This window comes from Oratosquilla oratoria, chromosome 21 (genome assembly GCF_046742065.1).
Source record: "Oratosquilla oratoria isolate Oo_2021 chromosome 21, ASM4674206v1, whole genome shotgun sequence".
NCBI lineage: Eukaryota > Metazoa > Arthropoda > Malacostraca > Stomatopoda > Squillidae > Oratosquilla > Oratosquilla oratoria.
In genome coordinates, this window is record NC_134797.1 from 15,981,610 (window position 1) to 16,004,229 (window position 22,620).

A 22,620-nucleotide genomic window follows, 5' to 3' on the forward strand; every position below is an offset into this window, starting at 1 on the left:
CATGAACCATGTAGTCTCATCAACATTATGCGGTCCCTGGATCCTATGCGGTTTTATGATTCCTATGCGGTCTCATGAACCCTAAGCGGTCTCATAGACCCTATGCGGTCTTATGAACACTATGCGGTCTCTACATACTTTGCAGTGTCATGTCCCCTATGCGGTCTCACAGCCCCTATTCGGCCTCATAAATATGCGGTCTCATGACCCGTATGTGGCCTTGTGGACCCCAAACCTCCTGTGGCCAGAATTCTAATCCTATTCCTAATCCACTGTGACCAAAACAGAGCATCCAATCTTCCTCCTCCTCGTCTATACTTTGCAGCCCATCTGGACACACTCCACGTCTCCGAAGTGTCCCCTCCACACTCTCTTCCCTCCGCGTTTCGCTTGCTCCCCTATAATCCCTAAAAATCCCAGACACCCTCTGGCCCACTGCCCATCCTCCCTTCCATCCCTCTTTCTCTTTTATCCTCATTCCTTCTATTCTCCGTTCATTTCCTTCTCCCTACCTTCCTTTCCTTCCTCTCTTATTCTTCCTCTTCCTTGTTTCCTTCCATCCCTCGCCTCACTCCTTCCCTTCCACCCTTCTTCCTCCCATCTTTATTTCTTTCCCTTTCTCCCCTCTCTTCCTCCCACTCCCCTTCCCGCATGAAAATTCATAAGCGTCCGAGGAAAATAGTCATAAGAATAATCGGATCACACACGAGGCTACACACCCGAAGCAGCCAAACATTCAGGCGCTTCTTCCCCTCCCCTCCCCCTCCCCCTCCCCCCCTGACTATTCTCTCCCAAACATCCCTTGCTCTTATATACATGGGGGTTTTATACATACATTATATACATATATATAAATTTTTTTCGTGTTACTTGACTGGCCCAAAGATCAGTCAGACCTGTTGAAAAATGTCAACGTTATGATTCCATTGTTAGCACTACGATTCTTTACACTGTCTTCTTCCTCTGTGTATACATTAAGTGCTTCTTTATCGCTTTGTATGCTCTTCCCTTCTCTCTTTCATCCCCTCTGTCAACCTTCTGCACTTTCTTATTTCTCCGTTATATCTAATAATAATATGCGTAGATCTTTTGTATAGTTGACTACAAGCATTTGAAAAAAAAAAAAAAGCGACTTGAAGTCTTCTGGTGTGGTCTCTACTTCACTCCTATCCACGGCATTTCTCTTCTTTCGTGTTCCCCTATTCCCCCCTCCCCACCTTTTCCCCCTGCTCCCACCCGATCCCTCTCTCACTCACGAAGCATCACAAAAAACATAATATCTTTCACAGTCATGGCGTTGTTTTGGAGTTATGTTTTCCCTTTTCTATTTTTTTTTTTTTTTTCGAGTCGGCAGTGGCGATTCCCTGGACGATGGGACATTGATGGGAGGAGAATTCGGGAGGGGAGGGGGGAGTTCTTGCTGTTGGGAGTATGGACGGGGAAGTTCGGGAGTGGGCCTTGTTGATATCTGAAAGGGAGGTTAGGCAAGGGGGAGGAAGAAGAGAGTTTCGGGAAGTTCCTGTGAGGAGGAAGTCTTCAAGGTGGATCCTCATCGTAAGAGAGGTAATGGCGGTGGATGGGAGCGGGTAGACATTGTTCCTTCTGACGTGATTTGAATTGGGGTTAAATTTTTCGTAGTATTTTGACCAATTTAAATCATTTCGTTATGACTAAAGCCAGACGGTTCTATCAGGCTTAAAGAAACCTTTTTTTTTATATCTTAATGACCTTAGTAGATGTGATACAGCGGTTAGGAAAATCATGGATGGGAAGGAGGAAGAGAGAGATTATGAAGATAAGGTCGAGGAGAAGGTGGAGGTCGAAGAGGAGGTGGTAAAGAAGTTGGTGGTAGAGGAGTACGAGGGGGAGGAGGAGGAGGAGGAGGAGAAGGAGGAAGAGGGGAGGAGGCTGAGGATGAGGCGGAATAGGAGACTGGTATGAGATGGAGGAAAAGTAAATATAACGAGAGAGGAAATAAAGAAAATGGAGGAGATATATGAGGAAGAGAGAGAGGGGCAGAGAGAGAGAGAGAGAGAGAGAGAGAGAGAGAGAGAGAGAGAGAGAGAGAGAGAGAGAGAGAGAGAGAGAGAGAGAGAGAGAGAGAGAGAGAGAGAGAGAGAGAGAGGTAAGAGAGCAAGTTGAGGAGAGAAAGTGTGAGAAGAGAGTAGAAGAGAGAGGGAGGGGAATTGTGGGAAGGAAGTGAATGATGGAGACAGGAGAGGACAGGAAATGAGGTGAAAAGAGAAGAATGATGAAAAGAGCAGGAGAGGAGAGAAGAGAAGAAAACTGAAGAGAAGAGAGAGGAAACTAAAAGGAGGGGAAAGAGTAGAGGATTGACTTGAAGGAGGACACAGGAGGAGGAAAGTTGATGGGACTGGGATGGGATTAGAAGGCGGGCGTAAAGGTGGGCGTGGGGAGAGGGGAGGGGGAGCCATCCATCACGCCCACACGACCATCAACTACAACGTTCAAACCGCCCGGCCAAGGCATTTGTATCTGCCTTCCCCACCCTCGTCACCAAGCTACCCCACGCCCACATTCACCCTATGCAACGATCATGGACACCCTATATAACGCCCACACTCACCCTATATCACGCCCACACTCACCCTATGCAACGCTCATGGTCACCCCATATCACGCCCACACTCACCCTATGCAACGATCATGGTCACCCTATATCACGCCCACACTCACCCTATGCAACGATCATGGTCACCCTATATCACGCCCACACTCACCCTATGCAACGACCATGGTCACCCTATATCACGCCCACACTCACCCTATGCAACGAACATGGTCACCCTATGTCACGCCCACACTCACCCTATGCAACGCTCATGGTCACCCTATATCACGCCCACACTCACCCTATGCAATGCTCATGGTCACCCTATATGGTCACCCTATATCACGCCCACACTCACCCTATGCAATGCTCATGGTCACCCTATATGACGCCCACACTCACCCTATGCAACGCTCATGGTCACCCTATATCACGCCCACACTCACCCTATGCAACGATCATGGTCACCCTATATCACGCCCACACTCACCCTATGCAACGCTCATGGTCATCCTATATCACGCCCACACTCACCCTATGCAACGATCATGGACACCCTATATCACGCCCACACTCACCCTATGCAACGATCATGGACACCCTATATCACGCCCACACTCACCCTATGCAACGATCATGGTCACCTTATATCACGCCCACACTCACCCTATGCAACGATCATGGTCACCCTATATCACACCCATCCTCACACTATCTTACCTCCAACCTCACTTCTATCCCATGCACTCTTACCCTAAGCCACGCCCATTCTCACCCTTACTCTCCTCCACTTGTTCTTGAATCCACGCCCCGACAGGTAATACCACAAGGGCCCTCCTACATCTCCACTTGTCAAAGGGCCCCCAGTGGTCTTCTAGTCCTAACTTGTCGCGGGGCCCTGGCTGGTCTCATGGGGCCCACTGATCACGTGATCCACTGCCCCGACATCTAATTTCACCCTAATCCACACAACCCTAACTCGAGTTTACATTGTCAGTCAGGTACCCAATCCTCACCCTAGTCCTGTTCCTGGGATAGTGTTGAAGATGACATGTTAGTGATAAAGGCCTATAACGAGTACTTGCAAGTGGTGCATCTACAAGAGGGACGTCATAGAGAGTCATCTCCCTGCAGCCCGGCTTCAAAACCCATCAACAGGCTCACTTTCACTTGGAAGTGCAACCCCGAGGGGCTGGTATTCCGTCTCCGGAACAGGTCCCTTATGTAAGGAATCCCACGCTAATACAATACAAGCAACAGCCAAAGGTTTCTACCCAGAGAGGCCTATAAGAAGGCCCGGGGACCGTTGCCAGCCGCTGTGGGGCCGCGGGTTTCCCGTACGTGAAACTCGGGGGCGACAGTATCATCATCATTCACTTCTGGAAGCTTCCTTCGGCGCGGAACAAAAATCATTTAATTCTTATGGTATATTCTAACAGGTATGTCGGTATGTTTCATCATTGGAACTCTAGGTAACGCCTGAAGATTATATTCGGCTCTCTGAGCATCACAAGGACGTCTAATTGAATTAACTCTATTCGTGTCGTTTTTTACACTCTTAAGATATTTTATACTTGCAAATGTCCATGAACTTGAACAAGTTGGGACGGAACTCCGGACTTGGGAGTGATAATCCGCTTTCGTTACAGTCATCCTTTTCTCCTCCCCCCCGTCCCCCCCACCCTTCTCTACGCCTTCCCCCTCCCCCAATCACCTTAACCCTTACCCTTTCCTCCCCCCCTCCTCCCCCTTCATTGCAATTAGGTTCTGCTTTGCCATTACATGATTGCATCCGAATGGGGATCTTCTTCCGCGGAGTCTCGCGTCCATTAGTCATTATATGGCTCAACAAACCCCAGAGGCGCAATTTACAGCTTTGATCTGGTTAAAGCTTTAAGATTTTATTCAGATCACGGACGGTTCCCGAGCTGCCAGGATTAAGGTGTTCTCCGCCACTCACTCCCTCTCTCTCTCTCTCTCTCTCTTTCTCTCTCTCTCATTACAACTCAAGGTTCCTCTTCTATGTGGATTAAATATTACAGGCTCTTACACGAACATGTGATCGCAAATACTTATACATTGTGTCTAGCTCCCTAGCTGAAGGAACAGTAACTGTACACGCGCGTGCATGTATCGTCGGCGTAAGGGAATGCATGAAAGAGGCCTCTAGAAGATGTTCCATATATGCTTGCACATTCGGGCCTGTTTATCTGAGGCTTTCCAGACAGCTTTGTCTACTGGAAGTCGTAGACACAGAAAAGTCCCACATTCGGGCCTGTTTATCTGAGGCTTTCCAGACAGCTTTGTCTACTGGAAGTCGAAGACACAGAAAAGTCCCACATTCGGGCCTGTTTAACTGAGGCTTTCCAGAGAGCTTTGTCTACTGGAAGTCGAAGACACAGAAAATTCCCACATTAATATAACACAGACAATAGTCCAACCTTTCTTCCTAGCCAGATTATGGAAAGACTTGGGAAATCGTTGCCAGGCATTAGTATTTGATCAGCATCATTTGTTCACTTTATTGTGAGCACGGCACTATCTCTATGTTTATATAGTCTTCATCTGACTTCAACAGGTGATTCACTACGGTCTTGGATCACGTATTTGACTCGTGATCGACAGCTATTACCCTCCTGGATAAGAGCTAAGAGCTCGCATGTGGTCCGATCTATTGGTAATACACATACACACACTTAACTCCTTGTCCACCAGAGATAGAGTACCGGCTCTAAGTGCAGCGATGTGATTTCTTTTCAGTCCTGGGCGGAAACACTAACCGGATCACTCAATTAGCTGTCGAGAACGATACCACTGCACGGTTGAGCACCGTCTCAGCACGGTAGTTCCGGTACTGAGTAAATAACCGAAGAAGCAGAAGAATGAAGAAATTCTCGAGTACTTACAGTTGGACGAGAAGGAGTCGTTCTGATGAGGAATCAGCGCCATGACGGCAGAGTCTCTGACGCCGTAGTGGGCCAAGGTGTTGAGGCGTCGCCACCCACCTGCCGCGGTCGTCGACGTGCGATCCTCATCGCTGAGCGTCACGCGGCCCGCTCGGCCATGGCGCCACTCTGTTAAACAAATAAAGAATCATGGAGAACCTCCTGCATGCGGCCCGCCCGGCCATGGCGCCACTCTGTTAAACAAATAAGAATCATGGAGAACCTCCTGCATGCGGCCCGCCCGGCCATGGCGCCACTCTGTTAGACAAATAAAGAATCATAGAGAAACTCCTTCATGCGGCCCGCCCGGCCATGGCGCCACTCTGTTAAACAAATAAGAATCATGGAGAACTTCCTGCATGCGGCCCGCCCGGCCATGGCGCCACTCTGTTAAACAAATAAAGAACCATGGAGAACCTCCTTCATGCGGCCTGCCCGGCCATGGCGCCACTCTGTTTGACAAATAAAGAATCATGGAGAACCTCCTGCATGCGGCCCGCCCGGCCATGGCGCCACTCTGTTAAACAAATAAAGAATCATGGAAAACCTTCATGCGGCCCGCCCGGCCATGGCGCCACTCTGTTAAACAAATAAAGAATCGTGGAGAACTTCCTGCATGCGGCCCGCCCGGCCATGGCGCCACTCTGTTAAACAAATAAAGAATCATGGAGAACCTGCTGCATGCGGCCCGCCCGGCCATGGCGCCACTCTGTTAAACAAATAAAGAATCTTGGAGAACCTCCTGCATGCGGGCAGCTTCGGTTGGTTAAAATAGTCTGGCAACAAGTTGTTGCACAAGGGAAATTTGGGTTTAATGTGAATAACCTTAAATCTGTAAGAAACATTTTTTCTTATCTTGGCACAAAAGCACTTGCTCACCCTACATCATTTACCAGTGACTGGCTGATCTATACATGTTCAAACAGAAACAACATTGCAAATAAGATATCGTTAACAACATTGCAAATAAGATATCGTTAACATCTACAGTGTCATATCATTGGGACATCGATTTGTCAACCAGAGGTAAACGATGATGATGGTAACAATAATAATAATAATGATAATAATAATGACGATGATAATAATTATAATAATAATAATGATAGTAATAATGACAATAATAATATTATGATAATAATAATGACAATAATAATAATTATAATAATAATAGTGATAGTAATACTGACAATAATAATATCATGATAATAATAATGACAATAATAATAATAACAACAACAACATTGACAATGATAATAACAATGACACTCACCAAGATCGACCTCGCCTACAGAGGGTCGGAGTGAATAGGGCGTGTTGCGATACAAGGCGTCTAGGATCTTGGCCTTCACCTGGCTCACAGTATCACAGTCCAGGACCTTGACCTGGACCTTCTCCTCGTACTCTTCAGCGTAAATGGCCAGCGTCTGTGGGAGAAGGGAGTGAATATTGGGGAGCTGTGACAAGAGAGAGGGAGTTGCTAGTGATGTGGGAGTGTCTGGGGAGTTTTTACTTCTGGAAAATGGGGCAGGAGGTCGCCAAAGTCAATGTGTACTAAGTCTGTTCACTTTTGATGGAAATGTCGTCGGAGACGACATGACGTCATATCGGACTGGGAGAGGCCACGTGACGTCACATAGGCCTCGCCTCCCTGCAATGAACAGACTGTATACATAAATTTTGGTGCTGGACCGTGCCAGTTTATGAATTCCGCATTTACGCGAGTGTATCTTTAAATGTATGAATAAATGTACACAAGTAAATATTCATGTTCAAGCATGTTAGAAACGTGTATACACGCAGACATTGTGCTTTGGTCTAACGTGTAATTCTTTGTTGGACGCACACTTTACATATGTGTGTGTGTGTGTTTGTGTGTGTGTGTGTGTGTGTGTGTGTGTGTGTGTGTGTGTGTGTGTGTGTGTGTGTGTGTGTGTGTGTGTGTGTGTGTGTGTGTGTGTGTGTGGTCTTGGATCACGTGTTGGACTCGTGATCGACAGTTTTTACCCTCCCGGAGAGGGCCCAGAGCTTACATATGACCGATCTATGGGTAATGCTGTGTGTGCGTGTGTGTGTGTGTATATGTGTGTGTACAAATTTGCAATCGTTTACACGACAGTTGGTATATGTCTACGTGTTGCTGACATGTGCATATCTTCTCACAAGACTGTACACACAGGTGATCAACTACACAAACATAAATGTGCACAAATACTACTACCCAACGTACGAAACACTATGAAACTGAAAGAAAACACCTGAAAATCACTACCCATGCAATGCGTGACGACAGCAGCAGTATGTGACGTCATGCACACGACATCTCATCTACAACACAAGAAAATATCCCACGAAGAAAAGGAGTGAGACATGACCCCCCATCCGCCCGTGAGACGGTGGGCTGGTCAATTAGTGTTCAGCGCGGCGAGGCGTGAGACCCCCAGACGTGGTGGGTCACTAGCAAGCGGTTAGTGGGTGAGTTTAGTGAGTAGGTTTAGTGGGTGTCTGACGTTATGCAGCAGCGTCATGCAATGTCGGGACGGACCGTTTGGTCTCTGGGCAGCGTTGGATAGCAATCGTTATATCAAGTATATGGTATGTATCCAGTATGAGCGTGAACACCTGGGTTATATACATCCTCCATACGATTATTCACCCATAACCAGACACATTATTACTCTCTTTCTCTCTCTCTTTCTCTCTCACACACACACACATGCGCCCGCGCACAAACACACGCACAGATACAAAAACATCGACACTAAAATTTGTTTTGAATAACAAAAACCCTATAATTATTATTCACACCAAGTTTCTGTCCACTGTCAACACCTGCCACATATAAAAGAGGTAAAACAAATAACTAAATGGCACTTAATTTGAATTCGCGTTTAATTGGTGAAAATAACTTTGAAGTCCTCAGGGTTATTCTTAATTGTGTGTGTGTATATATATATATATATATATTTATATATATATATATATATATATATATATATATATATATATATATATATATATATTACGTCTGCAATCCTTCTCGTGGGTGGAGAGTCGTTGCATCAATTATGATGGTCACCTTTGATATCTGAACGTGTGTGTGTGTGTGTGTGTATAATATATATATATATATATGTGTGTGTGTGTGTGTGTTTGTGTATACACATACTTTTCCAAAAATGTATATGTATATGTGTACAAACATATGTATAAACTATACATATGCTTGCATACACAACGACGCACGCACAATAGAACACACGGACGCGTAATATAGAGAGGACATGTACATATTAACAAATATATATAAATAAATGTGCTTACATGTATACAACACATACACTCAGTCGTGAGAAATACATTTATACATATCCATACATACACTCAATTTTGTGTACTAACATATACAATACATTCACACACACACACACACACGTAACACACACACACACACACATATACGTAACACACGCCCACACACACACACACGTAACACCCACCCACACACGTAACACCCACCCACACCCAGACACACACACGTAACACCCACCCACCAGACACACACACACACACGTAACACACACACACACACACCCAGACACACACACACACACACACACACACACACACACACACACACACACACACGCACGCACACACAGACACATACACGCACACTCATAAACTACTCGGAGAGTCGATTTTCTATAGTTCCAAACACAGCTTTTTATCCGTACGAGAACACCCTTCTGGTGTGGCTACCGCGCGAGGGGACACACGGGGGCCCCGGCACCAAAAACGGGGGCCACCCGTGAGGGCCTCGCCAAAGCGTCGCGACGCTGCCCAGAACCACGCGCATCCATCCCACTAATCCCAACTGCCAGTGTGTGGGATTACGGGATCATATCTACTGGAGGGACAGGGGGGTAGGAAGACGTGTGAGGGGGAGGAGGAGGAGGAGGGGGGGACCGAGGGATTGGGGGAAAGGAAAGAAACTCCCTAGTACTCCCACTGATGACGGCGCATTGCCTACGTCATCTTTTACGAGTAATATAATTTATTCTCTCCTGTTCACTTGCCTACACCACTGGGTCTACCCTGGCATTACAAAATTTATACACACATACACACGCACACATACATATATATATATATATATATATATATATATATATATATATATATATATACACATTATATATATGCTGTGAGGTGCTTGCTATGATACAGGCAATTACAAGAGGATCGCTATGTAGGAATGCGTTTTTATTGAAAAATTTCTAGACAACTTTACGTAAAATAATCATATATATATATATATATATATATATATATTATATATATATATATATATATATATGCGCAAGCAGATGTGTCCTGTATGCATATTAAGCACATCCTTTGTTGGTGAAACGCACATAATTCTACAGTGAACTAATTACCCACATTTGACACGTTGACACCTCTCAGGTGTTCCCGGGAGGTGTCACTGTAGGCGTTGCAACCTGGCCAGCACCTGGGTATAGCAGAAACACCTTCCGGTTGCAGGTGGCAACCTATCTTTTGTGGGTATACTAAAGTGCAATGCTGTATGTCCCAACTGCCCGTATCTACAATCTTGACGCACGTTTGTTTAAGGAGTATTAGGGAGTATGAGGGAGTGTGTGGTCTACTGATACATACACTGTAGGTGGTCTGGTAGGGGATTTTTTCATAGTGGGGGTCGTCATGAAGCAGGTGGATGGTCTGCAACGAGAGAATGGGAAACCCCAATTTAGAAAAAAAAAAGTAAGATAATTACGTCAAAGTCCAAATTGGACAAAGGTGACTGACACCCACCCACCCCCGCTCCCCCCTTCCCCTCCTCCCCTTTCCTCGTCCCCCACCATCTCAGAAAGCGTCGAGGCCCCAGTATGCAGCATCCCAAAGTGACCAAGCGTGACCAGGACCCAACCCACAAGTGAACCAGCTAAACCTCATCAGGAGAAGGCTGGTAGCAGCAGCAATTCAAATGAGAACTGGTCTTCATTCTTTTTTTTTTCTTTTTTTTTTTGAAGATTTGTTCAAAATTTCGTTATTAGTGATTCTGGTTTTGGAATCTTGCTGTTCCGGACAGACAGGAGACTGAACATTTTCAGCGCTCCAAAAAAAAAAAAAAAAAAAAAAAGGGGTGGGGGGACGGTAACTCAACTGTATGAATTTTTTTCCATCTGATTTGGGTGCCTTTAAATTATATATATATATATATATATATATATATATATATATATATATATATATATACAACACTGAATGGGTCACTACCGCACTTGTCATGAGGATGCTGGGTTCGAGTCCTTGGCAGTACCGCATTTCAATTTCTGCTTGTCGGCCTTGATGGCTTAGAATTAAAGTGCATTGTGGTTGTTATATATATATATATATATATATATATACATATATATAATAACTTTTCTTTCTTTTCTATCGCCAGGCGATCTGGTGAAGGACCATCCAAACTTTTCAGGCTTCTTAGATTAAGGTCTGCTTTGCTAACCTGTAACTCACAAAGACTCAAAATGGACAATGAAGACTTGCGTCTCCCTGAGTAATCAGTCACTGAAACCATCAAATTGAAATACCCACCCCAAGTTGTTGTCGTCCCTTAAAACAAACAAATAAATGAAATTCGATAAAAAGATAAATAAAATAACCAAATAAATAAACAATAGTCTGGAAGATTCATGGACGATCTGGGCTGAGAAGCGGTCGAAGGAAAAAGAAGAAGAAAAAGGAGAAGGAAAAATGTGAGTGTGGGGTGGGGAGAGGGTTGGGGGGTCCCCAAGATACACAATCCTATAAAAACAAGGGCTCCATTCATAACTGGCCCTATCAATTTATGACGCACTAAAAGCCTAGCGTGTACTCACAGTTCGTAACCAATGGAATGTCTCCCCCCCCCAAAAAAAAAATAAAAAAAAATAAAAATAAAATAAAAATAAACAAATTTATATATATATATATATATATATATATATATATATATATATATATATATATATATATATATATATATATATATATATACATATATATATATGACAAATAAAAATTCAAGCATTGCGGTCGACAACTACCACCTCGAAAAAAATCCCATTCTCTATCTCAACCTCCTTAAATCGAAAATATTTACCTCTATACCAAAGGCCCAGGCTACATTTACTCTACAAAGTCCCATAACCTTTTGAATCTAACTTTATTCGCCAACCGCTCAATGTATTTCTATTAATCATCATAATATAATATATTTGTTCAATAATAAAGTTATACACGTTGTATCTGCACATTTATCCCCGTCTCCAAGATGCCCTTTCTTGATAGATTTCTTGCTGCCGGCGTACAATTTAATTTATCTTTGGGGTCATAGGCACAAGAGGCAACAGAACTTTCGGTGGCGATTGTACCTACCGTTTTTTTTTTTTTTTTTTTTACGCGTGGGTGACACGGTACATCAAAACTAGATTCTACAATCTAAGGAGGGTATATGTACTAAAATAAACTAGTACACCTTTAACTAACACTGAACACTTCACTAACAGTGCACTGCCACTAATTAGGGAAGGAAAGGGAAGGGAAGTAGGAGTACATCAATGAAATGGCTTACAATAAAAATATGTTGAGAATTATACATTGTTAGTCCTTTGAGGGTTATATTCAATTCATTATTTTTTTCGATTGCTGTCAGGCAATTTCATTCAGTCTAGTGGGTTAACTTCAGACTGAAGAGGGAAATGACGGGTCCCCATCAGCACTGAACTCAACTTACACCTGAATAAAGTTGTCTGTCGCTAAAAAGAAATTTCACACTACAAATACACAATTTTCACGACCCTTCAGTCTGTTCACTTCAACTTTTCAGAAACGAAATAAATGATGGAACACTTTGCAAAGAAAAAGGAAAAATGAGAAGTTGTTTCCACTTTCACGATGCACACGCTTCATTGTCGATTTGGTTACCTGTCAATAGTGTCGTAACTGACGTACCAACCGATACAAATGAACACAGCTTCAATCGCCCGATACGCTGCAAGCGTTACTCCTTCTTTTGGTCTCACTGTGTAAATATGCCGAAAAAAAAAATAGACCACCGGCAAGGGTTCAATGTTTGCCCAAACCTTTAGTTTCCTTTGACCACATCAAGTGAGTGACGCTTACGCCCTCTCAGACAGCCACGGCAAGTGGCAGTTACCAGTACTCCATGTGGACAAGTTTCCCGTACTCTTTGTTCACGAGAAGGGGACGCAACCGAACACGGCACGCCAGAAATGTAAACATAACTCCAAGCAATAAACCATAATAATTACTCCCGCGTCCCCGTCCTCCAAACAGGAATCGTGCATCGCACACCTAAATGTCCACGAGAAGGGGCCCAACCCACACACGCCACAGCCGTGCATAAAGCATATGCCTAACAATAAACCACAGTAATTACTTCGAGTTCTGGTCTTAACAAGGTAAATACTTGGTATCACGCTGGGTTCTTCCCTCCGCCCTCCAAAAACGCGAACAAACTCATTTCTGAACTACTGAATGTGTGTGCGGGTGCCCTGCTGAGCTCGAGTCCCACCCGACGCGTTTCGTTTTCTTTTTTCTCCCCTTGTTCCGTTTTCCACACCAAAAGAAAACCTTTTGGTCCATGGCGAGGTCGGGTGAAGATTTTTTATCATTATTATTATTATTATTATTATTATTATTATTATTATTATTATTATTATTTTTTTTTTTTTTTTTTTTTTTTTTTTTTTTTTTTTTTACGGTGAACCCAATGTCCCTTCCATTACCTTCCTTCCCATTTCGTCTTCCTTTCCTTTCTTCTTTCTTCCCTTCCCTTTCCTCATTCATCCCTTCCCTTTCCCTTCCTTTTCCTCGATACCCTTCCCTCCCCTTCTGTAATAATTCCCTCCCCTCTATCCCCTTCCCTTTCCTCCTTCATCCCTTCCCTTTCCTCCCCTTTTCCTTCTCCTCGATACCCTTCCCTCCCCTTCTGCAATCCTTCCCTCCCCTCTATCTCCTTCCCTTTCCTCCTTCATCCTTTCCCTTTCCCTCCCTTTTCCTCCTCCTCCTTACCCTTCCCTCTCCTTCTGTAATCCTTCCCTCCCCTCTATTTCCTTCCCTTTCCTCCTTCATCCCTTCCCTGTCCCTCCCCTTTCCTCCTCCTCCTTACCCTTCCCTCCCCTTCTGTAATCCTTCTCTCCCCTCTATCTCCTTCCCTTCCCTTTCCCTCTCTTTTCCTCCTCCTTACCCTTCCCTACCCTTCTGTAATCCTTCCCTCCCCTCTATCCCCTTCCCCTCCAGGCCCTTCCCTTCACCTTCCATCCCCTCCTCTTTCAATCCTCTTCCCTTCCCCCTCCCTCCCCTTTCAGTCCTCTTCCCTTCTCGTCCCTCCTCTCCTCTTCTCTTCTCCCGTCCCTCTCCTCTTCCCTTCTCGTCCCTCCTCCCCTCTTCTCTTCTCCCGTCCCTCTCCTCTTCCCTTCTCGTCCCTCCTCTCCTCTTCTCTTCCCTCCTCTCCTCTTCTCTCCTCCCGTCCCTCTCCTCGCTCCTCCGAGGGACGGGACGGCAGCGGAGCCGGGTTTCCATTCCCAAACAAGGGCAGAGCGAAACGTCATAAAAGATAAACAGATAAGATGCCGCACAGGGAAATGATAAATACGGCAAATGAGGGAAGCAAAATAAATTAGGGAAAAATGCGATAGGGGGAGAAAGAAGTTAACGAAAGGCAAATATTGATGCAACACAGCAGGGGAGGGAGGGAGAGTGGGAGAGAGAAAGCCAATGGTGGGAAGGAGAGGATGAGGGAGAGGGAGAGAGGGTGACGGCAAGGGAGAGAGGATGAGGGAGAGGGAGAGAGTGAGGGCGAGGGAGAGAGGATGAGGGAGAGGGAGAGGGTGAAGGAGAGGGAGAGAGGATGAGGGAGAGGGAGAGGGTGCCGGAGAGGGAGAGAGGATGAGGGAGAGGGAGAGAGGATGAGGGAGAGGGAGAGGGAGAGAGGATGAGGGAGAGGGTGAGGGAGAGGATGAGGGAGAGGGTGAGGGAGAGGGAGCGAAAGGGTGAAGGACGTGAGGGGGAGGGGAAAAAGGGGGCCGGGGCATAGGGGGAAGGGATGGGCCGGGGAGGGAATTTTTCTATTTCAAGAACGGTAACCAGCGCTTCTATCCTTGAGGGCAATATTGCACCGAAGGGGATGTTGTCATAGAAGATGAATATAGTAACGGAACAGACGGAGATTTTTTGTTTTTTTTTTAGATTAGAGGAGTGCCGAGTGATTTGGTCCCTAAGGAGGTCTAAAGTCCCAAAAATCTCGCCAACATAAAACATGCTGTCTATGCCCATACGGGGATGGAGAGGGATGGAAGATGGATACAGCGACATACGGAGACGGGCGAATGGAGGGGAATAGGAAAAAAAAAAAAAAAAAAAGGGACAAGTAAATCAAGGACACGGAGGTGGAGGTAAAGGACAAGTACAAAGAGAAAAATTGCAAATAAGAGACAAAGAGGAGAAGAGAATAGGAATATGTTAAAGAAGGAAATGGACTGATGAAGGAAAATAAATTTAGGAACAAGGAGGAAGACAAACAGGAGGAGAAGGAGGAGGAGGAGGAGAAGGAGGAGGAGGAAGAGGAGGAAGAAAGATAACGAGAAGATGCGACGGAGGTAGAAGAGGCGAGGAGAGGAAAGAGAACGAATGGGGAAAGTGGAAAGAACAGAGGAAAGAGTAGAAACAAAAGGAAGAGAAGGAGAATAAGGAGAACAAAGAAGAAGTAAAAGAAGTGGGTGAGGAGGAGGGAGGGAAAGGGGAAGGGAAGGAAGTAAAGGAATAGAACGAAAAGGAAGAGAAGTAGATGAGAGAGGGAAGAAAGGAGAGAAAGAAAAGGAGAAATAAAAGGAAAAGAAATGGAAGACGTAAGAAGAAAGGGAAGAGGAGAAGGAAGAAATGACAAAAGAGAAGGAAAAAGAGAAAGAAGAGGCGAAGGAATAGATCGTGAAGCAAGAGGAAAGGGAAGAAAAGAAGAAAAACAAAACGAGAGGAAAGGATAAGGAGGACGTGGGCGGGAAGAAAGTGCAAGAGAGGAATTCAGGTTTATATTCTTTCAGTGACGACAGCGTCACAACCGTTCTCGTGCAAAGTGCAGTAGCATCTGAAGCCACGAGGTGGCGTGTGGGCTTCTTGGCAGAAGCGCCTATAACGTCATGGCTAACCAGGCCTGCCAACATTACCGAGAAGGTATGCAGTCAGGCATCATGCAATACACAGTAGTTTTTCATTATAACCTTCCTAACCAAATACTCAACGCACTTTTGAAAGCTACTGTCTACTTTCTACGGGAATATCCTTTCTCGCTAACTCCGTTGGTTTCTTCCAAATTTACTGAAAATGTACCGCTTCACCCATTTTAATCATTTTATTACGCTCCAAGAGCAGCAGGCCTAGTACATATCAAATTAACTATTTACATGAGAATCGTGACTCACAGGACACGCTGTTCGATTGAGGCGGCAATTTGTAGACAAGTACAAATTTCCAGAGGTTGGGACCCCTGGATGTTGAAGCCTCTTGATGGACACCCAGTCTCCAGATACCAATTCGAACCGTGTCTTCGACAAAAGACAAGAGCGTCTTCTGCACGAGAAGTCTCGAGTACTCCTAAATCGAGGCACGAAGAGAACCTTCAAGTCCAAATTACTTCAACATGTGGAGACTAAAGCTTCCAAGATAACTTCTCGAATGAGACGCCACAGGCAACTCCAAAGCAAAATTCCTCCTGTAGCAGATCCACGAAATGTCCCTTCGAGGGCCTCAACAGCGAGACGCTCACAGGAGCTCTTGAGCGAGACGCCACCTCTACAGCTAGACGCCCACAGGAGCTCTTGAGCGAGACGCCACCTCTACAGCGAGACGCCCACAGGAGCTCTTGAGCGAGACGCCATCTCTACAGCGAGACGCCCACAGGAGCTCTTGAGCGAGACGCCACCTCTACAGCGAGACGCCACCTCTACAGCGAGACGTCCACAGGAGCTCTTGAGCGAGACGCCACCTCTAAAGCGAGACGCCCACAGGAGCCCTTGAGCGAGACGCCACCTCTACAGCGAGACGTCACCTCTACAGCGAGACGTCCACAGGAGCTCTTAAGCGAGACGCCACCTCTACAGCGAGAGGCCCACAGGAGCTCTTGAGCGAGACGCCATCTCTACAGCGAGACGCCCATAGGAGCTCTTGAGCGAGATGCCACCTCTACAGCGAGACGCTCACAGGAGCTCTTGAGCGAGACGCCACCTCTACAGCGAGACGCCCACAGGAGCTCTTGAGCGAGACGCCACCTCTACAACGAGACGCCCACAGGAGCTCTTGAGCGAGACGCCACATCTACAGCGAGACGCCCACAGGAGCTCTTGAGCGAGACGCCACCTCTACAGCGAGACGCCCACAGGAGCTCTTGAGCGAGACGCCACCTCTACAGCGAGACGCCCACAGGAGCTCTTGAGCGAGACGCCACCTCTACAGCGAGACGCCCACAGGAGCTCTTGAGCGAGACGCCACCTCTACAGCGAGACGCCCTCTGGAGGAACTCCACAAAGAGACGCGTCTTCGAGGAACTCCACAGAAAGACACTCCTTCGAACACCAAAACGAATTACGCGTCCTTCAACTAGGGGTCTAAAATCTAGAATCAGAGAAAATTTGCCTGTCGAAAGTACGATTGGATACCATTTCTCAACCTGATTCAAAAACGTCCTGGTCTCTAACCAACTACCCAACCTCACCCTCTCTCTCTCTCTCTCTCTCTCCTGAGTCTTCGTAGCCTTTTATCCACAGACTCCACGCATTTGATGCATCAGAGAAATCCTTTTCTTTTTCGGATTTCCGATTATTGGGTGACGTGGCAATGTAGTATTCCCCTCCCCCTCACCCTCCCACCCTCCTCCTTCAGGAGAACTGCTCCTCCGACCTCCGCCTCCAGACCTTGGAGCCGGTAACACGCCCTCTCTTCACACACAACTTGTGTTGCGATTATAGACCCAAATGCGCGTAAATATGAGGACGGTCGTAAGTTTCCACGCCCGTTACGTTCTCCCGCTCAATCGCTCGCGCGCACGCACGCGCGCACACACACACACACACACACACACACACGCAGTCACGACCTCCCCTCCCCAACTCCTCCGTTTCCCGTACCGGGAACGTATTAGTTTTATTTTAGTTAATGACTGACGGTTTCATTCAGGTGTGTGGTCACATGTTTTGAACAGCAAAGGTGGTCAACCTGTTTTGATTAACCGCAACAGTACTTGCTCTAGATCAAACACTTCATACAAGAGAGAGTGAGAGAGAGAGAGAGAGAGAGAGAGAGAGAGAGAGAGAGAGAGAGAGAGAGAGAGAGAGAGAGAGAGAGAGAGAGAGAGAGAGAGAGAGAGAGAGAGAAAGCCACCTACCCCGGTTACTGCAGTGCTGAAAACGTTCCTTAACTCAAGAACGTGGGAACGTGCCATGGAGGAAGGATCGTACCGCGTGCCGGATCGTGCGTCTGGAGAACGTAACTAAAGAACGTGAAAAGTTGATGTCTCGTGATTTCCTATGCTCTTTGTGCCTTCGTTCTTGTAATATGTACACTCGTGGTTAAAAGTTGCGTTTGTATAAGGGACGCTGTGAACAGAGTGGGACAGAGAGGCGTGGGGACGGTGGGCTCAGAGGTAAGAGGGAAAAGAGAAGAGAGTCTGGAAGGAGGTAAAAGAGCCGAAGAAGGAGAAGGAGAGGAGGCAGCGGAGAGGAAAAGATAAGGAAATGGAAGAGGAAGTGGAGGAAGAGGAGGAAAGGGAGAGAAAAGAGAAAGAAATGGGAAAGGAAGAAAAGGAGGAAAAAAGGACGAAAAGGAGAAAAGAGGAAGAAATGGGGAAGGAGAAAGATCATAAGCCCTGTCAGGGAACCAAGTGTCAGCCCCTAGGGTCCGTACCTCCAGAAGGAGGTGAAGGTGTTGATGGGTTTTGAAGAGGGGCGGCGGGGAGATGAACCTCTCTGACGCCTGTCTTGCAGGTCCCCGTCGTTGGTTCCAAGGTATATATGTAATTACGTACAATTACACGTGTTTTTGTATATAAATCCATGTGTATATACTTATACATGTATATTCATATGTGTAGGTACATGTATATATGTATGCACATTTGTACACTTATAAATGCATATATATACAAATATACAAACGCATATGTATATATGTCTTCATGTATATACATTCATAGGTATATGTACATGTATATATGGATATACATTAGTACGAGCATTTGTGTGTATAAATACATATGTATATATGCATATACATTCATATGTATTTGTACATGTATATATGCATTTACATATCTATGCATATGTATATCTGTGTGGGGTAGAGGTTAGAATCATATCTTGCCATACACACGGCACTTACACGCTACGACCTCTACACACGGATAAAAAGAAGTTCACAGTTTTAATAACGGGGTCCGAAAGGAGCACGGCGGGGCTTATAACGGGGTCGGGAGGCTGTATTTTACAGATGTCCATCTTGCTATGTCTATGGGCAATCCAGTCCTCTTGGCGGTGACTGTCGGGATTCCCGTGCGTGGAGAGCCTTCAACAAGGAAACATTCTTTATGTATTCTTTTCTGGCTAAAGACATGTGATTTTTATGCCACCAAGGGGGGGAAGTTAAGATCACGTAAGGGGCCACGATTGATCGGGACCCTATTCCCCCCTTCAGAGAGTTTATCCCTGCATCTACTTAAAAAGTATCTGTGTTTAGTAGATCCAAAAATCCATGAAAAGGTGTTACCGTTTTGAAGAAGTTAATGACCAATATATATCACCCAGGTATCACGTGACTTTATAAGGAGTAATTTAATTATGGTCCGGCGATTAATCATCTATGCATCTCGATACGCGGTCGCTTTTTCCTCCTCCTTCGCCTCTTATCTTGATCAAGGGTTTCCACGCCGCGAGACGCTCCACAGGACCGCCCGTCGTGATCATTTAATGCGTACAAATCAGCCACGGTCCGCTCCAGTTCCGCACGATGAATGTCTTGAGCCGGGTCCACACTTGTTGCATTTCCGCGTATCGTATCATCTTTGCGTACCACCTAGTGATACAGCAGGCGGATACGCAACAAGTGGGTACAATACCCTGTTGCACTTATCGTATCACTAGGACTAGGTGGTACGCAAAGATGATACTATACGTGGAAATGCAACAAGTGTGGACCCGGCTTAAGAGTCGTTTGGGTGATTTGGCAACGCTGTGATTGTTTACAAGTGTAATATAAAAATCGCCTCCAGTTCCGCTCGATTCAATCTTAGGGTTGTTAGAGCGATTTGGCAACACTGTGTAAATATTTAAATTTATAATTTTTCTGATCTTCTTATGTTTCTTTCATTCACAGTAACCTTGTAAACAATCCCTTTGTTGCCAAATCACCCGAACGTTGTGATACCAATGCATGGTTCACTCATAATAGTTTGGTGGTAAAGTATTCACGAGTCTAATCACCCACACAACACAAAAACAGATTTCGTGTGGAACTGGAGCAGACCTGTATAATTGGATCGCTATTGATACACCCGAGGAGATATATCAGAACTTCATTTATTCATTTATTCATGTATCTATTTATTCTTTCATTTATTTGCATCTGGAACAATGAAGTCGATTACCTGGGTACGAAATATATCGAAAAAAAAAAAGTGCTCGAACAACCATGACCACCTGAATAAAATCGTCAGGCGGCAGCCCAGGGACACCACCGGGTCGAAGTGGTTAGCGTGAGGCCTTTCCAAAATGGCAGAGTCGAGTACTACCCTCCCCTTTTTTTCTCATAACCGCATCAAACGGATCTGATAAGATTACAACCCAAATCCCATTTTCTATAACAAGGTTAGTATCAGTACCCGGATCAAGATGGATGTCCTGTACACACTGTCTGACATTACTCTCAGGTTGTAGTTTACAACCAACATGATCTTCCGGGCGCTATTTACGCCCAAGTGTGTTGACGTCAAGAATGTGGTGCTCGTCAATTTTGTTTGATTTTAAGGTGTTGTGACTGCCACAGCACCTAGTCGAGAAGTACAACAGCTGTAGGTACCTTATCATACATCGCTGAAAGTTACGATGTTGCAAAATACGACGTAAGTTACGACATTGCAAGTTACGTCAATGGAAGCGACGACGGTAAATTACGACGATGCAAAATTATGACGCTGTAAGTTACGATGTTGCAAAATACAACGTAAGTTACATTGCAAGTTACGTCAATGCAAGCTATGACGATGAATTACGACGATGCAAAATTATGACGCTGTAAGTTACGATGTTGCAAAATACAACGTAAGTTACATTGCAAGTTACGTCAATGCAAGCTATGACGGTGAATTACGACGATGCAAAATTATGACGCTGTAAGTTACGATGTTGCAAAATACAATGTAAGTTACGACATTGCAAGTTACGTCAATCCAAGCTACGACGGTAAATTACGACGATACAAAATTATGATGCTGTAAGTTACGACGTTGCAAGTTAAGACGCACGTTATGACGTTGCAAGTTACGACGATGCAAAATTATGACGCTATAAGTTACGATGTTGCAAGTTAAGACGTACGTTATGACGTTGCAAGTTACGACATTGTAAATCAGACGTTTTAAATTACGACGTGCTCCCTGGATCCAAGTCCAGAAGACGTAGGAAGACTTCCCAGCTGTGACATCCCATAAATTGGATAAAAACGACAGGCGTGGGTCAGAACAAAACCTCTAAGAGGTCGCTAATTACGACATCGTAAACGACTTCACTACGATACCTTCCCCTATGGGGACTAAAAGCATATATGCTGTTATATAACGTTTAAGGTACGTAGTCAAGGATGGAAAGTTAAAAAATATATGTCAATCACCAGCAGCAAGACTTCCTAAATAAGTCATACATACATACATATATACATACATATATATGTATATATATATATATATATATATATATATATATACATATATATATATATATATATATATATATACTGTATATATACAATAAAAACACTAGGAACGTGTGTTCACAAATGAGTAAGTAACCACTAGGAAAAAGTAAACTAACGAAGCAGAGCGCTTTCGTATAATTACATCTTCAGTGCTGATACAAAGATAATTCCTTCTTTGTATCAGCACTGAAGATGTAATTACACGAAAGCGCTCTGCTTCGTTAGTTTACTTTTTCATAGTGGTTACTTAGGGTCCCCAGACGAAAGGCGAGGGACCCTAAAGGTATTAAGTTGCGCTGGACCCTACGAGCGGCGAGAAAGATGGGGTCACAGGAGATAAAAGCTAAGGACCCGTGAGCAACACATGTGCGGATCCCTGGGTAACACCTGAAGGACCCCTGAAGCAATTACCGCAACTCGTAAGCAATATTAGACGGCCCATGAGAAATACCCGTGGACCTATGAGCTATAACCCGCAAAGGCCCTAAGCAATATCCCAGGATCCTGAAGAAACATCCCGAAAACCTTTAAGCAATACCCGTGAGCCCCTTAAGCAATACCCGTGAGGCCCTAAGCAATACCCGGGGGGGTCCTGTGAGCAATATTCTTTAGGCAGTAAGCTGATGACCCCCCTAAAGCATTAAGATGAAGTCTGTCACTGTTGGCAGCATCCTTGACATCAGTAGAAGACTATCATCTCCCTGGTCACCATGGCTACGAGAGATTTAGCAGCATCCCATGCTAACTAGCCGCTCTGATGAGGGGGAGGAAAGGGGGCTTGTGAGTTGGGGGGGACGGGGGGGGATTTAAAAGGGGGGCGGGATTACAGGTGAGTTGTCCAATCAACATCTATCTAGGATCTATCGTGAACCGATGACAGGAATAAACTAGGTGACAATCAGAATAGAACACTGAATTACTAATGCATGAGAGTGGTGCAACTATTACACTAAAAGTGAATATATATATATATATATAATTGTAACATTAAAGTGAATATATAGTAAAGGTAGCAAATGTCATTCCGTTAAGGGCTGCGATGCGGCGAGAGGTGGA

General features: G+C 45.2%; 1 protein-coding gene across 1 annotated transcript in view; it reads right to left on the reverse strand.

Moving 5' to 3' along the window:
• Window positions 1-22,620, reverse strand: part of LOC143037023 (plexin-B-like) — a 264,227-nt gene that overhangs the window by 24,649 nt on the left and 216,958 nt on the right. Inside the window, exons 11-13 of the mRNA XM_076205126.1 lie at window positions 10,201-10,263; window positions 6,791-6,944; window positions 5,479-5,646 (exon numbers count right to left, since the gene is read on the reverse strand). Of these exons, the coding sequence (XP_076061241.1) occupies window positions 5,479-5,646; window positions 6,791-6,944; window positions 10,201-10,263 (385 nt within the window). The remainder of the gene's footprint in view (window positions 1-5,478; window positions 5,647-6,790; window positions 6,945-10,200; window positions 10,264-22,620) is intronic.